The following is a 21,091-nucleotide window of genomic DNA, read 5'->3' as shown; positions in this document are numbered from 1 at the left end:
ATAGTATCATAAAAAAGCATTGTATTTATATTTTACATTAATTTTTAAGCACCTATTTGAAAATTGTTTATTAACCATAGTTTTTCGATTATACATTGTACTACTGGAGTCGTTTAAAGTTTTAAATTTGAAATAGGTTATGCCAAAATGCTCAGGCTGAAATACTCAGAGGTGAGAGGCTACCAATTCATTATTATGATATAATTATTAATTGTATTATGTGTTACCTATATGTATAATTGCTTATTAAATAAACGACGATGGTTATTGGGAGGGGGAGGGTGAAGTGACTAACCTCGTCTGTGCCGATCCTCATTTAAATGTATTTTTTATTTTTACAAGGTACCTATATAATATTACAATCTATGCGCTAGTCGGTCTAGCCCCTAGGGCAGTAGTTCTCAACCTTTTTTGATTCATGTTACCTTTAACCACTAGAATCAAACACTGCGTCACCCTAACATCAAAATAATAAACAATCTTAGCTTTATATTTAAAAATCATTCTATTAAAAAAATAAAAAAAAAAAAAATACATTGCCTACACAGAAAAAACGTTCAAAACGATTGATATGAATATCATAATATGATTTGTATTCACAAAAATTTTTTTTTCCTTTTCTCGTTGATTTTTCGTATCACCCCGGTCAGAGACCAACTTAGGGGGGGGGGGGCTAGGGGGCTGCAGCCCCTGGCCCCGATATTATTTGGGGCCCCGGGCCTCTGTTAATATTTAATTATTAAAGTGGCATTTAGATAATAATTAATTTTGGGGCCCCATTAGAAAATTTGACCCGGGCCCCAAAATTCCTAAGTTGGGCTCTGACCCCGGTTAAGAACTATTGCCCTAGGGTATAATAAGAATATGCGCTATTAAGTAATAGTATTTAACATATTAACATGAACATTTGACGGAAGAAGTCACCCAGTGGCAAAACTATAAAGATTCAAAATTTAAAAAAAAGGTATTCAATATTTATTTATTAATTTAATATAATAAAAAATATATGTATAATGATTATTGTATTGAGTGGGGATTTTCAAACGAAGTCAGTATTGGTGGGTTAGAAATTAAAATATTTCTCTGCACCACCAGAAATTGAGGCCAATATTTGTTGGATAAAATATTTATTATAATATGTTCAATTTAACCTTGAATTGCAAATACGCCTGGTTATAACCTTGCTATTCAATTTTATTGGAATACAACAAAACTCTCAGACAGTACTATTTTAAAATGAAAATTGAAATTTATTAAATCATATATTTAGCAAAAAAGGTACTGTTTATCAGTTTTTTCCTTTTTTGGTAGCTCCAATCTGTAAAATACGCATTCAACTCAACTATCACGACGATGAGAAAAAAAAACAAAAAGGCTCCGGGGAGATTCGAACTCCCGATCTCCTGTTTACTAGACAGGCGCTTTAACCAACTAAGCCACGGCGCCGCTATGGACACCTCACACATTATTCATAACTTTTAAAGGTTTAAATTGGAAATTTTTATACAATCATTTAATTTAGGTCGTTACACTTTCTATAGAATTTTTTATTGGCTTATGGCTTATGCCTTATACCTTATGTTTAGTTTTAATTTTTAATATTGTTCTAATGGAAAAACATTTCAATTCGCGATGGCGGCAACACAATGCTATCTCTGGAGTGTTGTATGTTTCATTTTTCCTATTGTGCCTATTAGTTATTACTATTTAATATTTACTGTAGACAATACCAAATTAATAATATTCTTCATCGTTCCTAATGGGTAATTAAAATATGTAGGTATGATATATTGATACGGTATAGAATACTTGCTATGATGATACAAATTAAAATTCTAATTATTACCAATTGAAAATGTTTTTATTTTGACTGAAAATCCTAAAGTACCTAACTTTATCTTGTCATACTAATCTTTCTAAACGATAAGACTTTTATTGTTGCCGCCTTTGAAAGATATCAGACCCGGAACAGACCGATAATCAAAAAAAAAAAAAAAAAAATCAGCAAAAAATACTGTGTCTGTCTTTTTGTCGGCTGTCCTATGTTTATGAAGTGAAAAGATGGGCAAAGAAATGCAGAAATAAATTAGTACAATATGTTTAAACATAATAATATATAATAGGACCAATATAAACCTATAGCTAGGTGTGTGTAATGTGTTTTAACTTATTTAAATTATATTATATCTTATATTCAGGATAGGTACATAATTATTTATTTGCTTTGCGATTCATTTTTATTAATTTATGTCATTAAATTAGGTACCATAAATACATTTAACATTAATTTAAAATTATTATTATACATATATTACAAAACCTAAATTATAGGTAAATATTTGTTTTATACCTATGTTAAGAAGTAACGTAGTACAAAATCAAGTTCTAAAAAAAGTGTACAATAATAATTATTATAATTATCATAAAATAAATTCCGTAAAAAAAAAAAAATTAATTAATACTTAAGTCTTTTAATTTATAAGTTAAATAGGCAGTTGTGAAGTACCTACCAATTATTATCATGAAGTTCGCACACAATACTTCTTTTTAATAGATGAAAAATTATAATATTTCAATTATATGCTTCTGGTTTCTTAATTTCTACCAAATTATTCATAACTTAAAGTTTAAGCTCCTGATGTAGCATCTAATTTAAATAATACATTTTATATGAGGGTCACTGCTTATGGTTAAACATTTATCTATGAACTAAATAGACATGCACATAAATCATTAGTATATATTAATTTATTATACATATTTTCTGCTGTAGTTAGTAGTGATACGTAAGACAATAAGAAAAGTTTATATAAGAAGTATTTGAAGTTTTTAAAGTTTTTAAAAGAGGTATGTTCAAAATAAATTAAAACATAATTATAAACAACACAATTTATGACAATGACATACAAACTACTACTCGAAATTGAAAAATAAATGTTTTACTAACCTACCTATACTTAATTATTTATTGTGCTTTTATAGTAATTATTTTTTTTATAATAGTATAGTATGTTGAATTAATTTTGAATATAGAATATCAGAATATTTATATCATATAGGTATATCAGGGGTGGCCAGTGAGAAGACACTCTCGAGCCACCAAATATAATAATAAATATGGAAAAGCCAAAATGTAAAAAAAAGGTCATATTATTATATAATACCTACATAAATTCATATTAAAAAAAATTTTTTTGTAAAAATGTTACGATAAGTTGCGACTCGCGAGACGCGGTTTGGCCACCCTTGATATATATTATTATTGTTATTTGTGATTAACTATTGAGTCAACATCGGCTTACTGTAAAATGATGTGAATATTGTGAATAAATACTTGGTATATTCAATATACTAATATATACTTATTATAGGTAATAGCTTAATATTACCTAGGTAGGTAATCTAAATTCTAAATAAATGCATAATAATATACCTACTAAATTGTGCATAAAATAAATAATAAAATATACGTAAAAGTTTCATGTTCCCTTAATATACATAATATTAAGCATGGTGTATTAAGCTTGTTCAGAAATTCTTTAATTTAGTTACCTAAGTATTTCAGCAGTTATTCAGTTTTCAATAAATGTAGTGATAATTTTAACTGTAATTATATTCTTGTATTCTTATTTACCCATTTCATCCTTCATTCATAACGACAAAAACACGTCAATACCTACCTATCATATATTTTTTTAAAAATCTCGAATAAATTTACATTAACAACACTAATACACAATATATTTATATACTATATTATGACAATTACAATTTACAACAAATGTATTAACCTTATAAAAATTAGGCCTTCTTTTATTCTTCAATATTTCACAATAAACAGGAAATTACCAAATAGGTACCAACTATAAGCAATAATAAAAGGAGATATTATGTACTTGATAGCACAGTGAAAATATTTTCATTGCAGATTAATATTAGTATATTATATTTTTAATCTGGAGAATTTTTGTAATATCATTTATATCATCTTAATTCATTGGCCATTATTATTAAATATTAATGTTATATTACCTATTCAAAACTAATGGTTACACACAAGTCATTAATGTATGTTTTCAATGTTCTTTTACAGATTACATTGATAAAATGGAACCGAGTACGATGGCCACATTTAATGAGCATACAGCCGCCATTGGTTTAAAAGTTTTGAAGCAATTCGGTTTTTATCAAATGTTTGAATCAAACACCAAAAAAATATTTGGTTGGAATGTCTACCAGTTTTCTTATATAATATTACTCATGATAAACCAGTGTTTAATTGTTTTCGGGAATAGTGGATTTTTGTTTGAATTGGATGACACTATTAACAACATTAATTTACTTCTGATCATATTCTCTAACTCATTTAATTATCTTACTGTTTATAAAGTGATCATACTTATACTTAACAAATCAAAAATCCAACAGGTTTTGGACGTTACAGATTTAAAATTTTTGAAGAGCAAACAGTGTCGTGATAACATTAAAATATTCTACAAGCACCGTAACAAAATTTTAAAACTGTCAAAATTGTATTTCAATTTCACCGTTTTGGTGATCATACAATGGGTTTTTTATCCAATAATAATAAACACATTCATATTGAATAAAACTGACAATCGGCGTTTAGAGAACATAATAAACAGACGATATCCTGTAGCAGTCAACACTTACAATCAGTATTATGCATTCTATTATATAAGCGAAACGATATTGGCAGTAATATCATTATACTTAGTATCCATCATCGATATACTTTTATTACCTATTGGTTGGGCGATAATCGTTCAATACAAAATATTGGCAATATCGTTTAAGAACATCGGACATAATGTAAATCTTCAAAATGGTGAGACTACATTTTTGAGTTTTGACCATTTTTTAAAAAAGTATATGTTGTGATTAAATGTAGAATAATCAAATAGACGGTGAGTGTTTAAAAACAGGGTAAAGTTGAAATCACTAAAAAATTCATGTTATTTCTGTATTTAAATTTTAAATTTTAATTTATTTACAACTAGTTAAAGATAAAAAATTGCTAATTAGAAATGGCCATTTGGCCCAATTATCCTCATCACTTTCGGGTTGCTTTATCTAATGGTATTAATAAAACAAAACTACGCGTCAAATGGAGACAAAGGCAAGCTCAGATTAAGACTTACAGGAGCCCAGGGGCCAATTTTGTGGGCCCCCATCAATAAAAATAATTTTTTTAAATTATAAAAGTATACAATAAAACAAATTTAAACATTTTTATTTAAGTATGATAAGTGATAACTATAGAGTACGGATTTTGAAGGCATTTACCTTTATTTTATATTACACTAAAACGAAACTATGTCAGCTACAAATTCAATTTATATTACTATACTATACCATGTACGACATTTTATTTTGCATTTTTTGCGTTTTTTGCATATTTATGCTTTTTTGGCCATTTTTGACCATTATTTTTGGTACATTTTTCCAAAATGTGTTCTAAATAAACGTATTTTGAATTGATAATTTTAATTTTTATATTTTTATATTTATAATTTATTATTTGTATTTTTCTGTTTATATCTAAATTTATATGTATTAAAGTTTTCCACACACTATATTAAAATATTGAATTTAGCATCAAAAGAATTCATTGATCTTTAATATTACTAAATAATCAATATAAATGTTTGTTTCTTTTATTGCAGTTGTCGTTTTTTTATTATTAAAATATTAAATTGATTAATTTAAAATATTCATACACAGTATAGAAATCGCTTAAAAATAGGCTTGTAAATAAATTTATTGTAATACTTTAAAAATAAAAAAATAAATAATTTAATAAACTAATAAATAGTTTAAATTCTTTTTTTGTGATAAATATATATTTTTAAACTTATCTTTGATGCTTTTATTAAAGCTTTTTGGAAGATTTAAACAGCTTTATTGCTTTTTTTAGTTTTTGTCGCTTTAAAATTCATACTCTAATGATAACGTTTAATGAGGATAAAAACATATTATTTTTTATTAAAATGTATATTTACAAATAGAAAGAAGTATTTTTATGTAAAAGTTTTTTTCTAGCTTTTTAACGGGACCCGTTAGTTCAAACGAGAAAAAAATAAAAATATTCTTGTTGGTACCATAAAAAGTACAAATTATCACTCAATGTATTTTTAAGCCGAGAAGACCATGGGCCCTTAATAGTTTACACACGTGGGCCCCGAGGACGTGGCCCCCCTGGCGCCCCCTTAATCCGAGTTTTGACAAAGGAAGACCATTGAGTTATAGTCTATAGAATATTTTAGTATTTTAGTTACCTACATGCTACAATATTAGTTTATAATGTTTATATATTGATTACAGAATATTTTAGATAGGTAATACTGATTAGTGATTGCGTACATTTTATGTTTCAGAATGTGATGTAGATAATTATAAATGTTTTAAATCGATTTTATTTGATCATCAACGACTAGATTTGTAAGTATATTTTACTTTTTACATAATGGGTTAAACAATTTTAACAAAGTAACTTATCAAAAGATTATTGTAAATAATAATAATAATAATAATATTAATTTCATAATTTTATTCATACTTAGACAGTATTTGCTGAATCAAGCACTAAAATTTTTTCTAAAAAGTTAGTAACGTAAGTTTTGAAAATTTTAATTTAAAATTTCACCTATTAATTAATGTAGCAGACAGCAGTGTTAAAGGTACCGGGGTACGTCATGACTCATAATAGATTCCTAGTACACAAAAACTAAAAAAATGTTGTGGATGTCAAATGTAATCGTTGAGATTACAGAGTATTAAAGAAAAACGATTTTGAGCGGAGATGGTTGTCAGCTTATATTTTATCATATATGTACCTACCTAGTACCTACCTATTTATATCGCTATTATAGTAAATTGTGATATACATATACGTTATACCTATAATATTAATAATAATGTTTAAACTATTGATATGAAGAAGAGTTTAAGATTAATCTAATTGTTTTTAAAATTCCATTGTGATTATACAAAATACAATAATATACGTGAGAATTTAAAATCACCATGAATAATAATTTTGAATTTCATCTAAATAATACAAATTGTTATTTTTAATTTACACATTTAATTTCGACTAAGTACGAACTCCAAATGCTTATAAAAATAAATCATGCCATTGTGTTTTCAAATAGTTATAATAACAACCTATGAGGAGCATTGAAATTATTACATTTTTAAACTTTTTGAACAAGCTAACATTTTTATACTGAAATGCATAAAACAATAACTAAAGCAATAAGTAGCTCAAAACGAGTAAAAATATTTTGTAAATTATACCATCATTATCCCGCAAAAAATGCGTACCTATATATAAATATTTTTGCTTTTCCTAATTATTTAGAAAATTGCTGGTAATTTATTATTTTTGATCCTCAAAAACAATTAGATTCACTTTACTTTACTATGAACTCTTATTTATAGATATATAATAAAGATTAAAATGTATTTGAGAAAAAAAGTATATTTATAATATATTTTATTTTAATGTGTAATATAGTATTGATTAGATTATTCAAAAAATCATGTAACAATATCATTAATATTTGATCGAAATGATTTTATATATTTCATTACTTTCTGTTTTATAATACATGCAAAAAACTTTAACAAAATTGTTATTTTTTAGACCATGTTAACTTATTATCCAATGACCAATACTATAACATTATGATCATTATAAGCATGGCTAAATATTAGCCAATAATATTAATAATATTTAAATATTTAGCCATGGTATTTATTATGTTAAAATCGTGACAACATTGACACCAACAATAATAAAAAAAAAAACTACCTACATGTATTGAGATTTATTTAATTTATTTTTACAGAAAAGTAAAATTATATTTTTCCATGATGAAACCTATTGTTTTAATGCACGTTTCTATCAATGCAGGCTTAATAATGATGTTGTCGACTTCATTTTGTATGGTAATATTGTACAATATACCTAATTAGTAAATGGCAACAATTTATTAGAATTATCAATTAACTTGTAGACTGTAGTTATTGTATAGTTCAATATTTATATTAGTCAAAATTTTACTTAAGTATTTATTAGTTAGGTATCTTATAAGGTATAATTGTAAAATGTGTACATTGACTGCATTGGGTCACTGTACCTGCTACTAAGTAGGTACTAACTGCTGCATAGCAAAGCATTTTAATAAATTGTTTGCTTTTTCAATAGGTTTTATTATCAACAGAATCATTTACCCAAGCATTCGTAAACTTATTTAAAATTGGCATTGGAATTGTTTATTTATCTCTACAATTATTTCTGTATTGCCATTTATTTGATAATATTCACTTAAATGTAATTAGTAATTATCTATATTATAAATAGTTCTAAATTTATTAAACTTGAATAAAATAATAATAAGCTTACATTACACAGATACAATCTGTCAACCTTGGTATATATTCTTGTAATTGGACAAATATGGATTTAAAGTTTAAGAAGTTATTATTATTGACTATGCAGATGAATAAAGCTAATGAAATCATGATGAAAGCTTCAATGAAAAAAATTATAAACTTACAACTATTTGCCAGTGTAGGTATTAATTTATTGCCTATTAGTGGCTAACACATCTATGATAAAAAAGTATTTAAACAAATGCTTTAAAATTTTAGGTTTTGACGACATCTTACAACATTGTTTCTGTCATGGTGAAAACAATTGGAAAATGAAAAGAAACACCACGTAATAAATAATCAACTGCTTTGCACAATTGCCCAAGCACTATTAACAGTTTTCAATGTTTATATAAAAATAATTAAAAACATTTAATCAATATTGTAGTTTGCTAATAAAGTAGATGAGAAGGACTCATGTTTGACTCTAATACATTAATAATTTAATTGTTTATAATAGTAATAAGTCTTACCATTGATTATACATAGTATAGATTGCTCACTGGTGGCATTTCGCGTTGCGCTCAAATGGATAATGCCGTTGGGTAGCTAGTTGTTTTCTCTCTTAGACCCACGCGCAATATAGTTTAAACTCTTTCACCTAAAATTTTTTTTTTTTTTTGGATTTTTGGATAATCTTATGGAGTAACAAGAATTATAGAGTATAATATTTTTGAGGGTATGATATGTCGGTTTAATATTTTATTGTTTGATTTTGTATTCGACTTTCAAAAAAAAAAAAAATGTTGTAAATTTAAATAATGTTTAAATTGTTTCGACAATTAATAAGACAAATCGATAAAACATTCCTTCAAAAATTTTATTCTTTATCGTTTTTGTAATGGGTGATTTAACTCTTAGAATACTCAAAAACATAAAAAAAAAAAAATCATTATCCATAAATGCGTTTTGTCTGTTACGTATGGGTCGGAGAGAAAACAAGCAGCATAATCTATGGTCTTACTTATAGATATGTAGAGGTCCACATATTAATAAATTTAGCATTTTCAGTTGATTTAATTTTAAAGTTGTAGGATAATATTATAATCCAAAAAGTGTGATTTACAAACAGGAGGAATTTCCGTTTATTAATTTATTTATATCCATAGATACTAGTAAATTGTAGTTTTTGTAACCTTTTTAAAATTTTAAATTAATGAAATAAGATTTAGAAATATTTTTACAAAAAACACATTTGTTTATAATATGATAAAATTCATAAGGTTTAATAATTTTTTAGCACTTAAATATTAATGAGTTTTAGTAACCATCATTTTAACCTTTTTAAATTTTTATATAATGCAATGAAATTATATTTTAATTTAACACGCATTCAGTTCATTGACAATGGGTTATTTGTCTTCCTCGCTTGATCTTCTTGACTGCTTAGATTTATTTGTTAGCGATTTGTAAATGGACATGGCCTATATTAAATTAAACAATAATTGGTTTTAGTTAAAATATATTTGACAATCCAGTAATTCAAACATTATTTACCTGTGTAACCATTGATGAGACATCTGAAGTATTGCTAGGGATAATAACTGTATTAGTAGATTTAGCTAATTTTCCAAAAGCCTCTACGTATGATTCAGCTACTTTAAGAGATGCAGCATTATAGCCATCCTAAAATCAAATTTTGATTTTAATAAAATTTATAGAATCTACAGATAATAACATTTTAATGTCTAGTGATTATTAAAAAATATGTATTTAAATATAAACATAATACAATTTAGTATTATTTTTACAAATTAGCATTAAATAAAAATACTATTAGTCATATAAACTAGTGTTTAAAAATTAAAATCATATTTTATACTTAACTGTTTGTTTAAGAGCATCAGCTATCAATCGTATTCCTTTAGCTTTGGCTTCAGCAACTGCTAATAAAGCATTGGCTTCTCCTTGTGCTTTGTTAATTTGCTCTTGTTGTTCAGCCTCTAAAATTAATGTTTTATAAAAATACAGAATATAAAATAAGATTATACACATTTTAATAAGTTACCTGAAGCTAGAATTGTTGATTGCCTTTTTCCTTCAGCTACATTTATGTCAGCTTCACGAATACCTTCAGAATCTAGAATAGCTGCACGTTTTTTTCTTTCAGCTTCCACTTGCATTTGCATAGCTTCTTGTACTCTATTAGGAAGTTTTATATCACCTAAATTAAATTAAACTAGTAATTATAAATTATAAAAATAAAGATAACTGAATTCATAAAAATCTTACGAATTTCATAACGGAAACATATTAGTCCCCATGATGCACTTGCTTTATTAAGGCTTTCAACAATTGCATAATTTAAATTTTCTCGTTCTCGAAAAACTTTATCCAAAGATATTTTTCCTAATTCTGATCTATCACATGGAAATATCATCTTTAATAAATATTAATATAAACTTCAAAAATAACAATAAACGACTTGTGTTATGATACACTTAAATATGGTCAAATAATTAAGTGTTTTCATTAATTTTTTTTTAACTGATTGAATTAAGATTTATCATTTTTGTTACCTCATTGTGGTTTGAGCCAATTGAGTAATTGCAAACTCTGGATCTTCAACTCCATAACTTGCTAAGTAAGGATCACTGACTTTTAAATATAATACACCATCAATATTGAGTGTTACATTATCTAAAATACAAATTTTAAAATAAATATATTTAAATTAAAATTATAAAATTAAACTTCATTCTGACCTAAAGTTACTGCACTTTGTTTAGGAATATCAATGGCTAATTCTTTTAAACTTTGTACATAACCAACACGATCTAAGAAAGGTATCAAAAAGTTTAAGCCGGGTTCTAAAATTCGTCGAAATTTACCCATACGTTCAACAATCCATGCCTATAACAAAGTATCATATTATATTAAATATTGTAGATTAAAATGTAAAAAGCTGCTTCAGTATCAAAATAAATATATTCATAAAATAAATTTAGTCAATACAAATTAAGGTTGCTGTTTGTTACAGATAACAAATTTTTTGTTTCGGATTTTTAAAAATGTTCTTAGGAAGTCTAAATGTATTGATTTAAGAGAAAAATGTAATGTTCAAACATGGTTAATTGTTTGGGATTTTTAACTAATTATTTATATGTTAAAATTATCAGTGTATTAATGTCAGATAATTCATACAAAAGATGGATTTAAAATAAAAATAAAACAGTGGAATTCAGACAAAGTAATAGTACATAATTAATCTTGATTCCTCATGAATGCAATATTATTTTTATTTCTCCTGTTTTCTTTGATCAAATTATGATAACCTTACAACAACAAAAAAATTAATTGTATGTTTATAGATATTTAAAAAATTAATAAAAAATATGTTGTCTAGCCTCTTGCTGTGGAACAAATAAGATTCCAGTATTAAATGGTGTACTACTTTTAAACCTCGCCAATGCAATTGATGAAACAACAGACGGTTCTCTCGATAAAATTCTTTGTTGCTGTAAATAAAAAAAAAAAAAATCATCATAAAGCAGGTAGTCATAAGTCATATTATTATCCAATATTTACAAAAGCTAAATATTTCACGTTTGCATAATAAAGTATAATACTGTTTAAAAGTAGAAATGATAAAATACATCATATTGTACTGCCAAATTTTACCTTTGCAATGGTGGTGAATCGTATCGGATTGAGTTTGCGAACGAACATGGTTACGAAAAGATTATAGTCAATATAAAATAATGATCGTTGACTGTCGATCGAAATAATTAATTATGAATAACGTGTAAAATGAAACCGAATTAGTATTGAAGTTTTTCAAAGTTATCTGTTGAGTATAATATTATTATTGTTGATAAAAATAAATTAAAAACTTAAAACGCCGAATTATCAGTGTAATGTTATCGGTTCTGTCAGTGTTAGAAAAAGTATCAAATCAAAAAATAATAATACAGTAATATAATGTAACAGTTAAACAGTTGTACGGATTAAGGGCCTAAGGGGATCTTAAAATAAACATAAAAATATTTAATTTAATATCCTAAAACTAGAGAGCCTAAATAATAATTATATTATTATCTAGGCTCTCTAGTAGTAGTATTATAGACGTCAAAAGCTGGTAGTGATCCGTATAATGCCCAGTTAAAAAAGATTTCGCGGTATGCTAGTGATAATGGTTCACGGTGTTTTGTCAGTTGGCCACAGTGGAAAACGTGATAAGACGTCAAACGATAGTTATCATCGGCGTACTCGGTCTGCGGATAAATGCGGTAAACAAAAATAATATGTAATACCTATTGTAAATTGTAATACAATTATTCTTTTCGTTCTTACTTTTTTATTTTTATTGTAATAAAATTATAAAAAAACGATTAACGAAAACGACCTATTGACATTGCTGTTCGTGGCGTACCTATCGCACAGCCATGCCGAAATACTATTGTGATTATTGCGACACGTACCTGACGCACGATTCGCCGTCTGTGAGGAAGACCCACTGCCAGGGCCGCAAGCACAAGGATAACGTCAAGTTCTATTATCAAAAATGGATGGAGGAACAGGCACAGAACCTGATCGACGCCACGACAGCTGCGTACAAAGCTGGTAAGATCGGTATGAAGGGAGTGTGCATACCGCCACCGAACATGGGCCAAGCCGCTCCACAAATGCCCATGCCACCCGGTTCGATCATGCCGCCCGGACAGATGCCCATGGGCGCACCGCCAATGATGTCCATGCCGCCGATGATGCGACCACCCATGGGACAGATGCCGATGGGAGCGCCGCCGCCAATGATGCCCCCGATGCCACCAAATATGAGACCGCCAATGATGACCAATCCACCTCCTAATGTCCAAGCTCAACAATAGAATAAGTAAGCGTTTGTTCATTCTCGACATAACCGATACTCAATCTCTTCAATTATAATCCAAACTGTTCTTATTTTTATGTCATTAATAAAATATATTGTTATACACATTAGTATAAATAATTCAAACGTTTCGTGTTATTTGTTGTTTTATTTAGCAATCATTTTCAATCCCGTAAATCAATTTTTTCAATGTGTTTAGTTTTTCCTTGTCAATTATCATAAATACGTTATAATTTTAAATATTATATTATAATAAAAAATAACGTAAAATAAATTTAATACCTTTTAGGATGTTACCTTTTCTTATACCAATAATTAATTAATGTTTACTGAAAATAATCGTAATTTATTTAATTATATAGATAATTATTTTTCTGCATCGTAGAATTGTCTAGCACAGATGTACAGAATCATTATAGAAACAATTTATTAAAAACTCAATTAAAGAGAACTTTTAATATTCAAAATGAATTAGTCTTGGTTTTGATGAAACTGCAAATATTTTTGGAAATAAAACTGGAGTATGAAAAAATAGATTACAAAAGATTATTAGAAATAGGACAAAGAAAAATACCATATTATATTCATTTTTAAGTTAATTTATTATCATTATTTATTAGCAATAACTTCTCTAAGCAGTAATTATATCAATAAATTATTTCATAAATCTGTTAACGTGAACAAATATTTCATGATGTTTAAAAAGTTACAAATTAAAATACTAGTAACTAATGATATACGTCTGGATATACGTTGGTTAAGTTATCATCGATCAATTCATGCAGTCAAAGAGTATTATAGATCGATATTTTGGCATGTGAACTTATAGACATTAACAGAACAGATTTTTTCTTCATTATATAGGGGGTATTGTGTTACAAATCACCTAATCAAGTTTTTAATAATTTTAATTGGCCTAGATGAAGCTTTAGGTGCAATAAATAATTAAGGTAAAGTCTTATTCATTTAATTTCGTTTTTTTGAAAAATGAATGATAATAATAATGAACATAATACAAATATTTGACTTAAGTACAGAATAGAGTATTAATTATAATATTACTAAATGTCATTCATTTTTTTTTTATATGATGAATTAACCATTCATAAATCACAAGTCAATATTAATAAAATTGAACTTAAAACTTAACTTAGTTCAAGTGCCACATCATAGATTAATTTAGGTCTCTAGCTCTAGTCTGTTTAATATGTCTTTGTTGGTAGCAATAATTGTGTATAGTTGATTAATTGATAGGTGTTTATCAATAATATAAATTAATGACAATGAAACATTTATTTTATTTCAGGTACACAAACTTGTTGGTTCGCATTAACAAGACAGTCATTAAATATTATATAATGTGTATTCTCAACACTACCTACATAATGAAATATTAATAGTATTCAATATTAATTAATTGGTAACTAAGATATGTACTAATAATATTTAATTTATATAATATTAGTATAGATTATGGATTATAAATATACATCTTCAACTTGGATGGTTTTGGTTTAATTGTTGCCTATTTACATGGCTATTTGAGTAAAATATTGTATTTTAATAGGTACCTAATTATATTAAAAAATTTTATGATATTTTGAATTAATTTTAAATTGTGTGTAATTTGAAATACTTGTACCTACATTCATTTTTAATATTTTATTATTAAAAAAAAAAATGTATACAATGCTTCATTATTATTTCTCCTCATCATTTTATTTTTGCTATTTGCAGACATTATAGTATTTTGTTGGTATAATATAGTCTTTATTATAGTGCAATTAAGTTGCCAACTATGGCTAATTTAAACTTGGTAATTATATAGGTATTAGTATATTTCAGTAGGTACTCAGTTGTTAGTAAATCTTAAAACTTTTTTTACTGTACCATATTTTATTCTCTAAAACTATTTTACCTTATCTTTTTATGTTAAAAATAAATAAAAAAAGGTATACAAATAAGAGTTCTAAATTTTCTTATAGTAGGTACTGGTGCCAAAATTTATATGCTGGAGGTGGGCTGTGCCTAAGTATAAGGTTTTTACAAGATCTGCACAGTCTTGCAATAATATAAGAAAATGTTATGGCTTATAATTGATATACTATATACTTAATCTAAACTAACCTTACATAGCTTGCATAAGTGTAAGACCTCACACAATCATACATACTAAAATTAATGTACCTGAAATTGTTCCTCAGTTTGTTAATACCTAGTAGTGGTATTGACTGTCGTCTGTCTCCCTCCAACTAGGCAATTATTATGATGTCAGCAACGAATTTGATATTTCAGATTTAAAATATTCAAGATGTATTTCATATTGAAATATTATAACTGTGTACGTATTTGTTATGCAGGGTAATAAAAAAATTCAAAATCAATTCTTTAAAATTATCATATATTTGCAAACAAATAACAAATAGTAACATTTTGAATCTTCTAAAGTCTGCAGTAAGTAATTAAAATATTTTCGTTTTATTTTATTTGTATTATTTTCTGAATAAATTAAAATATAAAAACATTAAATGCATAGGTACTTGGGTACAATGAATCCACATTTCTTAGGTGTATTGTGTACCATAAATTTTAATGTAATAATATGTATTATATAAAAATAACCTCGAGGGCAACCTCGTACATTTGATCACGAATATTTACATTAGGTCGGCAGGTATATAAAATGAAAAAAAAGTTTTAAGTACATAATTTATATTTAAAATTAAAGTTTTTTTAATGGATGAATTTCCTAAATATCTGAGTCGATTATAATAGTTAATATTTAGGAAGTAAATAATGACACGTCATTGTATTAATTATTCGCTATTTTGCGAAGACAGTAGAAAATAGGTTTGACTTCAATTAATTTTAAATTAATTTTATTACTTTGTAAAATAATGAATTAGGGTTGATATAAATGATATAACGGACTTTCACTCTGCGACGTTTGTAAGTACGAAAATATTTTTTCTTATGTATAAAAAAAACTAAATAAATAAATAATATTACCAACATTAATAATAAAAAATTAAATTTATCAAATCGCCACTGTTTTGTGTCCCTCTCGAGTTCGTAGATTTGTAAAGACTAGAAGACGCTTACATGTATATACGCAATATTATAAACTAGGTACTTAAACATAATATGTGTGTACTTATACTATTATAATATACAGTGTCTAAATTAAATAACATTTGAAACGACGATTCTTTATACATCATAGGAAGATTGAATAACATATTATATTATAAGTTCTATTTAATTTATGTGTTTATAATATGTACGACTTATACGTATTGACGCGAGTACAGTCGGCAATCGTAAAGTGAATTAAAAATGTCGGTCTTGGCCAATTACCGCATACATATAATATCTCAAAGGCGAATAATTTCCGTATCAGTCCGCACAAAAGGTTAACCGCAGCGTGAGCGATCAGAGTGCAGCTGATGACGTGTAGAGCAACTACGCGGCTTGCAAAGACCGGTCAAAGGGACGTTTCCAGAGCGGAACACGTGGGCGCGGCGGCAACGGCGGCCTGCAGGCCTTTGAGCGTGCGGCTGACGAGCGCCGCGGACTTGGGAACGACCGACGGTCCGTCGTCGTCTTCGCGACAGTCTTCCTGTATGGTCGAAGCCAGCACGTTGGACTTGCGGAACGACGAACCGGAAGGCGTTCGCCTGAAGTGGCCGGAAGCCGTCGAATGCAACTGCGGCACCGGAGTGTGGACCGCCCTGGTCGGCGGCGGCGGTTGCTGAAGCCGGACCACCGCGGATTGCTGCGTTCGCCTGCCGCCCGCCATGTTGGTCTGCAACAGGAGCCGTTTGAAGTCGTACCTCGCGGCGGATCGGTCGTCGCCGCGCGGCCTGTACCGGTCCGACTGACGTTCCGGCGATCGTCGTACCGCAGCCGCCGCCGTCGTGGCCGCGATCTGCGGTTGTGTTCGATGATGCTGCTGCTGTTGTACAGGTGTCGTTTGTACGGGGGCTGCGACGGGCACCGCCGCCGGTTGTTGGCCGAGCAGCCGTTTTTTGGACTCGTGAATGGCCGCGTACAGGTCCATGGCCGACCGACCGGACGCCGGACGTACGTACGGCTGCTGCACCGCGGACGTCCGGTGTCCGTCGCCGGGCGGTGACTGCAGCGCCGGCGTCCGGTGTTGCTGAGTCTGCAGCTGCGGTCTTCCGGCCGGACTCGCCCGGCAGTCTCGTATCGGCGATATGTTGTTGCTGCTCATGTCGATCCGGCCGGCGCTCCGATCGTTCTTCACCGGCGTGGACGCCGATACGTTCCGTTCGTGACCGGCACTGCGGTCGCGACCACTGTTGTCGCCGTTGCAGACCGCCGACATCGAGGTGGGTGGCGTACCACGGCTCGTATCTAAAACGTGCACACGGAAAATCGGATGTTACACACGTTATATGAAAGAGGTGTCGAAGCACGTATAGGAATGCAATACCTATATGTGTATAATTACATATATATCGTTTATACCTAACCCATATGGGTGTAGAAACGTGCAGTATATAGGAAAGCACAGTGTATTGTGTATAATATATAGAGTGTGCGATGGCTGGGACATCGATGGCCGATTTTCACTCCCGGGTGGGTGTGGTGAGGTGTATAATTAGACGGAGACACGTAGCAGTAGACTCGTATCTGGTTTGTTAGATGTATTGTAATATTAACATATCGTATAATATATAGAATCATTTATTATCGATAATTTACGTCAAAATCCACAAGGATTCGATAACCGTCTAAACATTATTTTCATATCTCATCTCATTTAAGGGATTTGCATGTATTTTATTATCAAAGAAAATTTTATTTGCGATCTATACAAGAATCAGGTAATAAATAAATCTAAGAGGAAAGACTACGACAGATAGAACAAAAGTAGCTGTAAGTTTTAAATGATAATTCTTTTTAGTTGTCAGCTTGCTAATATTCACATTATTGGTTGGTCGTATAGGGCTTCAGTTATTATTCCAAGACATATTATGTACATTTATTTGGACCCATTTACACTTTCATTCATTTTGATTCCAATTATCATACAAATTAGAATATATTTTAGTTGGTATTTTATGTCATGGGATGCTCTATTTTGACTATTAGTTTGATGCAAGTTTTTTTTTGTGGATGGATAGTTGTTGGGATAATTTTTTTAGTGGAGTAAATTTTTAAAGAGTTTTCTAGAGTCGGTAATAAGGTTATTGAACGGTATTACTTTGAAGTATTTTAGTTTATTTGGTTTAGTTATTAATATTATTGTTGAAAATGTCTATGTTATTTATCATAATCATACTCTAATGATATTTTCGTAGCATAAAAAACCATGACTGTTTTTATATCGAGTATTATTATTGTATCTTTTATTTCGATTTTGGTTTATGTCTTAATCACTCATTGATGATTCATCATTCATCTAGAAAATGTAATAAATACAATTTTATACGCCGGTCGATTAGGAAAAAACCACTTTTTCACGGTTTACCATACTTGGTATAAGAGTGTATACTTAATATTTTATTATTGACTATAATAATATGACGTTCTGTGCGGGTGATTCGTTCAGTTTTTGGTGCGGGCTTTAGGACATTTTATAATTTATAATACTTTATACACCTACGCGGGCATTCAACGGGAAACACAGGCACGAGTGTACCGGTTAGTTGCACTCGCATTGAACAGTGCAGGAAGGCTAAATTAGAAAGTATAGGAGTTTGTGCACAACTATACGTACTATACAAACAAAATACTGAACTACCTAGTCGATATTAATAAGATGATGTGAAAAACATCATTGGTGGGTACCTAGTAATATTTTTTCACAAGACTAGTTTGATTTTCTTTTTAAAGTAATTGACGTTAATAAAGTTATTTAAATGTTGTGGATTTTCTCGGATTTATTAGCCATCAATATCCCAGGATTTTAATATAGGTAAGGCATCTAGAAAGTTTGTAAATCCTCAAATTTATTAGTGAACATTATAATACTAAAATGTGACTATAAACAATGATTTAAAACGACACGAATCCTTTTCAGTAATTTTACATTCTTCATTATTATTAGTATTTAATCAATTTTTAGTTAAATTAAACTACCCTCAGGTTAAATACTCTTTATAATACGTTGTCACGAATAAAATGCAATTAAATTGTTATCATTTTTTGTATTTCCCGTATATATTGAACGAATTTAAAACTTTCTAGACATCACATTACCTACATAATATGGTGTGTGTTTAGTTATACTATACATAAAATTATACTACTGGACAATAAATGGAACGTGACTGTCTTACCTTATTTCGTTAATCTAGTTTGTTAATAATCTTCAAATACCATTAAGCTACCAGTGTAAAAATTTTGGTAATCAACAAAACAAAAATTGACTAGTTTACATGTAAACCCAAGCGATTTGTGATGAGTATTTAAGCTTAAATAAATGTGTGAATAATACATATATACCTGTGTGATTACTGATTTGTGTGAATATGGATTAATAAAATGTACAATACACCGTAGCTGTGAAAGACTCACATTATAAAGTATAAAATCAAGTCATCTCAACAATGTTTAACAATAGACAAATAAATAAAAATCGTTACTCAAATAACATAAATAAAATCCGTTTAATTAGTACAAAAAGTGCATGCAAATCTAAAATAATATATTTACAACAATTATTCTATACAGTCTACTCACAATCATTATTGCACTATTTGCACTCGAGGTATCATAATATAGCGTATTAAATAATATAAAAAAGTATTAAATAATAATTTCTACATATTATGCATACTTAATCTAATAACACTCACATAAATACAAAAACAATATTTTATATTTGATTGTTCACTGTTGGCGATATAAAAATACTCGTGTACCTAATAAAATATTATGTCAAAAATTAGCAATGCAATTTGAGGTTATATCGATTAACGAAAAATGCCTCATTAATGTACCTACCTATATAACATTTAAATAAATTGTCCTTAGCAAAACGAATTTGAAATAATTAAGCGTATCAGCGTATCTGTGTTTGTGGTTTGAGTTATTTTAGAAGGTTATTTTTTCCTACATTTATCAATACTTATTTTGATATGTTTTTTTTTATAAAGTATGGAATTCAAAATTTAATGATTTTACAAAGAAAGCCTTAATACTTGTATCCAAACTTTATCATATAGTATCGGAAATTATATTATTATACAATATTGTTGTATAGGTATTATAAATAACGAATAGGAATATTGAAGCAATTTAAGTCATTTAAAAATTGAAAAAAGTTTTAAAAAATTGTAAATAAATAGCATTTCGCTAAAATGTATGAAATATATTAGGTAGGTATGTAATTAGTCTTATTTATCTTCAACTTTTTACGTGAGTAATAAATATATAATTTTCACTATATAGAGATTACTGCAGTATATATTATATCTGATTTTTATCTATCTGAGTATAATTTAACGTGTACCGTAAATTATTTTAATATAAAACAATTAGTATAATTTGATTTGTAATATGTAGTAGGTATAGTAGTACCTATACATTTAGTAATAGCACCGTTATCTTGTTCAATCCAGTCGAGTAAATGGTAAAGTTAAATTATAATTGTTTCATTTAGGGTAATGAAAATGAACAAATGTAAATTACTCTGTACAAAGGTGCTTAGCTATTTTCTTAAAATTCTTTTCAGGAAAAAAACGTAAAGCGTCCTTTACTCAATACAAAAATATCATGTTATATTTTTAATAAAACAAAAGAATTAATCAAAAATTAACAATAGATAAT

At 28.3% G+C, this 21,091-nt stretch overlaps 4 protein-coding genes and 1 non-coding gene across 5 annotated transcripts in view; 2 read left to right on the top strand and 3 right to left on the bottom strand.

The window, feature by feature from the left end:
* Positions 1-1,372: 1,372 nt before the first annotated feature.
* Trnat-agu (transfer RNA threonine (anticodon AGU)) lies at positions 1,373-1,446 on the bottom strand. The gene has a single exon. It is a non-coding gene; the product is annotated as a tRNA-Thr (tRNA).
* A 2,657-nt stretch (positions 1,447-4,103) lies between these two features.
* LOC126550431 (uncharacterized) lies at positions 4,104-4,906 on the top strand. The gene has a single exon (XM_050201982.1). It carries the CDS (start codon positions 4,108-4,110, stop codon positions 4,900-4,902), a length of 795 nt encoding a protein of 264 aa, XP_050057939.1. The 5' UTR covers positions 4,104-4,107; the 3' UTR covers positions 4,903-4,906.
* Positions 4,907-9,635: 4,729 nt separating this feature from the next.
* LOC114129192 (stomatin-like protein 2, mitochondrial) lies at positions 9,636-12,431 on the bottom strand. The gene is made up of 9 exons (XM_027993846.2): positions 12,082-12,431; positions 11,808-11,918; positions 11,166-11,313; positions 10,980-11,100; positions 10,693-10,820; positions 10,469-10,624; positions 10,288-10,403; positions 9,958-10,086; positions 9,636-9,884 (listed from the first exon to the last, which is right to left on the bottom strand). Exons 1-9 carry the CDS (start codon positions 12,127-12,129, stop codon positions 9,813-9,815), a joined length of 1,029 nt encoding a protein of 342 aa, XP_027849647.2. The 5' UTR covers positions 12,130-12,431; the 3' UTR covers positions 9,636-9,812.
* Positions 12,432-12,670: 239 nt separating this feature from the next.
* LOC114129193 (U1 small nuclear ribonucleoprotein C) lies at positions 12,671-14,809 on the top strand. Its single transcript, XM_027993849.2, has 2 exons — positions 12,671-13,294; positions 14,598-14,809. Exon 1 carries the CDS (start codon positions 12,846-12,848, stop codon positions 13,287-13,289), a length of 444 nt encoding a protein of 147 aa, XP_027849650.2. The 5' UTR covers positions 12,671-12,845; the 3' UTR covers positions 13,290-13,294; positions 14,598-14,809.
* Positions 14,810-15,671: 862 nt separating this feature from the next.
* The window catches only part of LOC114129194 (uncharacterized), a 40,173-nt gene continuing 34,753 nt past the window's right edge, over positions 15,672-21,091 (bottom strand). The window contains exon 8 of the mRNA XM_050201980.1: positions 15,672-17,668. Within this exon, the coding sequence (XP_050057937.1) occupies positions 16,776-17,668 (893 nt within the window). The 3' untranslated portion in view covers positions 15,672-16,775. The remainder of the gene's footprint in view (positions 17,669-21,091) is intronic.

This window comes from Aphis gossypii, chromosome 2 (assembly GCF_020184175.1).
Source record: "Aphis gossypii isolate Hap1 chromosome 2, ASM2018417v2, whole genome shotgun sequence".
Taxonomy (NCBI): domain Eukaryota; kingdom Metazoa; phylum Arthropoda; class Insecta; order Hemiptera; family Aphididae; genus Aphis; species Aphis gossypii.
This window is presented reverse-complemented; position numbering and strand designations above follow the sequence as displayed.